The following is a 4223-nucleotide window of genomic DNA, read 5'->3' on the forward strand; positions in this document are numbered from 1 at the left end:
AGTAAGCTTATGTTTAAAGGAACTTACACTTTACTCACCATCCCTATGAAATTCTGCTTGGTTATTTCTCAACCAATGTGGTCAAACACTTTGCAATTTTAAAAAGAAAAGAGGATAGGGAGAGAGTTACAAATTTTTCCAGATTTTTGTTGGTTTTTTTAACGAGATCCATTTAGCATACATTGATTTGCAAAATTGTGTGTAGACTGCTATCCTTATACAATTATTTGCAACTCTTACACTTTAGTTTCTGTGAGAGAGAGTTCTTACAGGAAATAACATTTTTTCAACAGTCCTCTCCCACTGAGAGCACTTAATACTCCAATCCATTTGGTAGCCCTTTCTTTTACTTACCACACAGTGTTCACATACAGTCGACAGTAATAGCCCAGTCCACTCACAACCTCTTAACAGATAAACTTTGCTATGAAAAATGAAAGCAACTGTTTCAAATTCTGCTCAGCTGTCACTAGGGAGGAATGCTGTAGCCATCCCTAACAGCAATCAGACAGCAAAATCAGTCCCTCAAGAAATGAACAAAGAGGATTCAAACACCGAATATGCTAGGGCAAGTTTCTTTCCAATGTGTACAGCTACTTTGCATTAGAGTTAGGTTGCATTTATCTTCAGATGGTAATAAGGCTGTTAAGACCACACTTCAGACGGAAGTGCTCGTAGCACTGGATGAAATGCTGAAGCCCAGGGAAGTCTCACTGTTGGATGCTGAGTTCTCACCCTGCTTTTTGCATTAGCTTTTACAGTCTGCTCTCAACCAAAGGCAAAACTAGAAAATCTATTAGATGACTTTGCAAACAAGGAATCATTCATCCTTTGTATTACTGTCTTACCACCCAGAAATTACTATCTTGTTTTCTTCCCACCAGTTTCTCATCTCATTTTGCCACATGCTGTGTTCCATTTTAACCAGGGTAGGGTTAAGCACCAGGCACAGCAAGGTCAGCATTGTGTGATGGTGTTATGCTCAGCCCAGAAAGCACAAACTAGCAAACGGCAGTGTGCTACAAAAGAGGGATGAGATACAGCAGAGACAAGGCTGTAACTCCACCTGTTTGGACGGGAAGGACAGTGGTGAGCAGGGGACTACCCACCGCAGCTCACTATGCCCAGCCAAATGGGGCTAAAAGTGCCACAGATGGGGTAAGTACATGGAGACTCGCTCATCCACTCAAACTGCTGTTGTTGGCCTTGTCCATGAAGGCTGCAGCCTACTGTCACTACACTTCATGTAGGATGAGGGCATGACCTCTGCTTTGCCTTCAAGCAAGGAGGGGAAAGACCATGAAAATCCTCCCTCATGCACTCAAGGAGGGAAGGACCCAGAGTACCACAGCTCTTCATATAGAGAGGGGAAGGAGCCTCTGGACCTGCAATCATGGGCATCCCTAGCCAGACTGCAGCAGCTGCTGGGTCACTGGAGGGAGAGGCAAAGGGAGGGGGCAAAATACACAGCATTATTGGGGCTCAGACCTGGTTCTGATCCTGCCACTGCCATTCTCTGGCTTAGCTCATCCAGCCTCATCCTCAGCTCACCGCTGGGGTGTTCAGGCAGCTAGGATGGGTGACTCCTGGCCACCACTGCCTCCAGCACAGCTGTGCTTCCTCAGCCTGTTACACCTGCTGTGGCCGGCTTTTAGTAGAACAATAAAAGGCCTTTCTTCTTAGGCATTGCTGCATATGGCACAATGAAGAGACAAATCTATGGGCACTCTTCAGACCAGACTCCAAAAGAGAGGGCTCTTTGAGGTCCCTAGCCATCAGCACCTCTTTCAGTGCCAAGGATTGGGCTCTGTATAGGTTTATGGAACTCAACCCCAAGCTTTGAGAGGCATCTAGGCCCCATTCTCACCTCTACATTTCTGAAGCAGAGGCGTCTGTGGCATGCCTAGCTTTCCTCCAGTTTCCCCAGAATCCTTATTTCCTCCCCAGGAAGGGGATCTGGGCAGATAAAGGCACATTTATACATGCAATAGAAGGCTGTTTGTATGAGGGATGAAACCTCTACCTCCTCAACAGAGATCTCACAGGCTTGCTACCTGCTTCCACTGTAAGTAAATGGCAAGGTCACAGCAGTGGTTTTACAAAGGGAGATCAAGTCAGGGGGCATCTCCTCTAACAGCTCGACAGAGGGCTCAGGATCCAATACAGGGCCTTGTCCCAACAGCAGAGGGTTATTTTGGGAGATCTCTGCCACCATCTCCACAGTGGGGCTGGGGCCACAACAGTTCCATGTGGAGGTAGGCTTGGGGTCCTGGATTATCACATTTGAGGCCTGAGGAAGGAACATAAAATTTGATCATGAATAAGAGTAGAAGGTATTTATCTCTGGGAAGAGAAATGCATTGTAATCAACCCCGCCACACACATTTACAGCACCACACTGGCCATAATACAGTTTGTGGCAGGTCCAATCTTCTTCTTCCGCCAAGCAAACATCTTCTTCAGTTCCCCTCTGAAGCTGTCGTGCAGCCAGGCATAGAGAAAAGCATTGGTGCAGGCAGACATCATCGCAAACCAGTGGCACAGCAGTTGGATGAGGTTGAAATACTGCTTGTCTATCAAGTTAATATCAATGTCCTTTATCACGTTAAAGATGTGAAGGGGCAGCCAGCAGACTCCAAAGGCTGCCACCACCAAGACCAGCAAGCGGAAGGTCTTCCTTCTCCTAGCCCTGTCCAGCTCAGCTTGGCCCTGGGTAACATTGCCAGGGACCACCCGGTTTTTCAGTTTGACAGAGATTCTCAGATAGGACAAGGAGATGATGATCAAGGGAAACACATATGTGATGGTGAGAGTGCTGTAGGCATAAGCTAAGCGGTCCCTCTTCATGTGGAACCAAAACTCTTCACAGATGGAGAAGTCCAGTTCAGGGAACTCTGCATGGTAGGTATGAACCAAGGCTGGCGCAGCTAACATGCAACTCAGTAGCCAAATAGCAGCCAGAATATAAACACAGACTGGGATTGTGATCCTCCTCCGCAGAGGATACACCATGGCATAGTACCGATCAACAGCTATGACAGTCAGGGTAAAGACGGATACAAACACAGTGACAGGTTGCATCAGAAACACAAAGTAGCACATGAAGCGTCCATAGATCCACCCTCTGGGCTCAAAAGCATAGGCAAGAGTTAGAGGCACACATGTTGCACACATGAGCATGTCTGAAAAAGCCAGATTGCCTACCAGGAAATTGGTGACATTGTGCATTTTTTTTGTCTTGCAGATGACATAGATGAGGAGATAATTTCCAATGATGCCAACAAACACCACCAGGGAGTAGCAAGGAATGATGAGTGGCTTGAAGGACTGCACAAACTGGAGCCCAGAGAATAAATTGCTGGCATTGCTATGAATGGCTGAGAGGAAGCTTTGGGAGGTTAAATTGTCCAGATTCATCATTTTTCTGCCTTGTAGCTTGTCGTCAGTAGGGTGAACTGCACAGGTACTTACGCTCAATCAGCCTGGATAATGAGTGGGTTATTGACCCTCCAGAGATTGCCACATGGATAATAAACAGTCATCTGTAAAAGCAAAGGTGAGGTTATGAGCTTCTCAAGGCTGCTTGAATTGGGTTGCAAGAAAAATCAGATGCAAGCAATTTCCATTAACATTTTATTTCTTTGCTATTAAACCTAGGCTTTCACAGCATGCAGCTTAAGAAAATATTTAACCCAGTGAGTACTTACTGTAGTGGGTTTTTAATGCCATCTGATTTTCCTGTGGATGCCTTAGATTTCTGTCTTCTGGGTATCTGTAAGAAAACATACGTACGTGTGTGTATGAGAGAGAGAGAGAGAATGTGTGTTTACAAGATAAGCAGACATCAGTGCTTTTAAACAGTCTTCACTACTTGCTCACAACAAATTTGTGTACAAGCCTTTATCCCCATTGGCCACCCTAGGCATTACGTTGCGAGTTCTTTGAGTATCCTTTGAAGAGTTCCTCCCCCTTCCCTCCTCCCCAGGACATCTGTAATTGCTGCCATGTGGCTATAAATCAACTTACATTTGTTGATATGCTCCTACACAGCATCTGATCCAAGATCCATTTGCAGCCGTCCTGATGAGAACATCGAAAAAGCTGCCTGCGAACCTACTGATACCAGTTGACTTCAGAATATGGAATTTTACTAAAATGCTGAAGTCGTATAAATGTTGAGACCACTAGAGGGCCTCAGCTACTTGGCCGGCGAATAGTAGTTG

At 45.7% G+C, this 4223-nt stretch overlaps 1 protein-coding gene across 1 annotated transcript; it reads right to left on the reverse strand.

The window, feature by feature from the left end:
* Positions 1 to 1800: 1800 nt before the first annotated feature.
* LOC109287268 (prolactin-releasing peptide receptor-like) lies at positions 1801 to 3885 on the reverse strand. Its single transcript, XM_019502203.1, has 2 exons — positions 3708 to 3885; positions 1801 to 3542 (listed from the first exon to the last, which is right to left on the reverse strand). Exon 2 carries the CDS (start codon positions 3418 to 3420, stop codon positions 2386 to 2388), a length of 1035 nt encoding a protein of 344 aa, XP_019357748.1. The 5' UTR covers positions 3421 to 3542; positions 3708 to 3885; the 3' UTR covers positions 1801 to 2385.
* Positions 3886 to 4223: the final 338 nt, after the last annotated feature.

Source organism: Gavialis gangeticus, unplaced genomic scaffold, assembly GCF_001723915.1.
Source record: "Gavialis gangeticus isolate Ggan-Ray unplaced genomic scaffold, GavGan_comp1, whole genome shotgun sequence".
Taxonomy (NCBI): domain Eukaryota; kingdom Metazoa; phylum Chordata; order Crocodylia; family Gavialidae; genus Gavialis; species Gavialis gangeticus.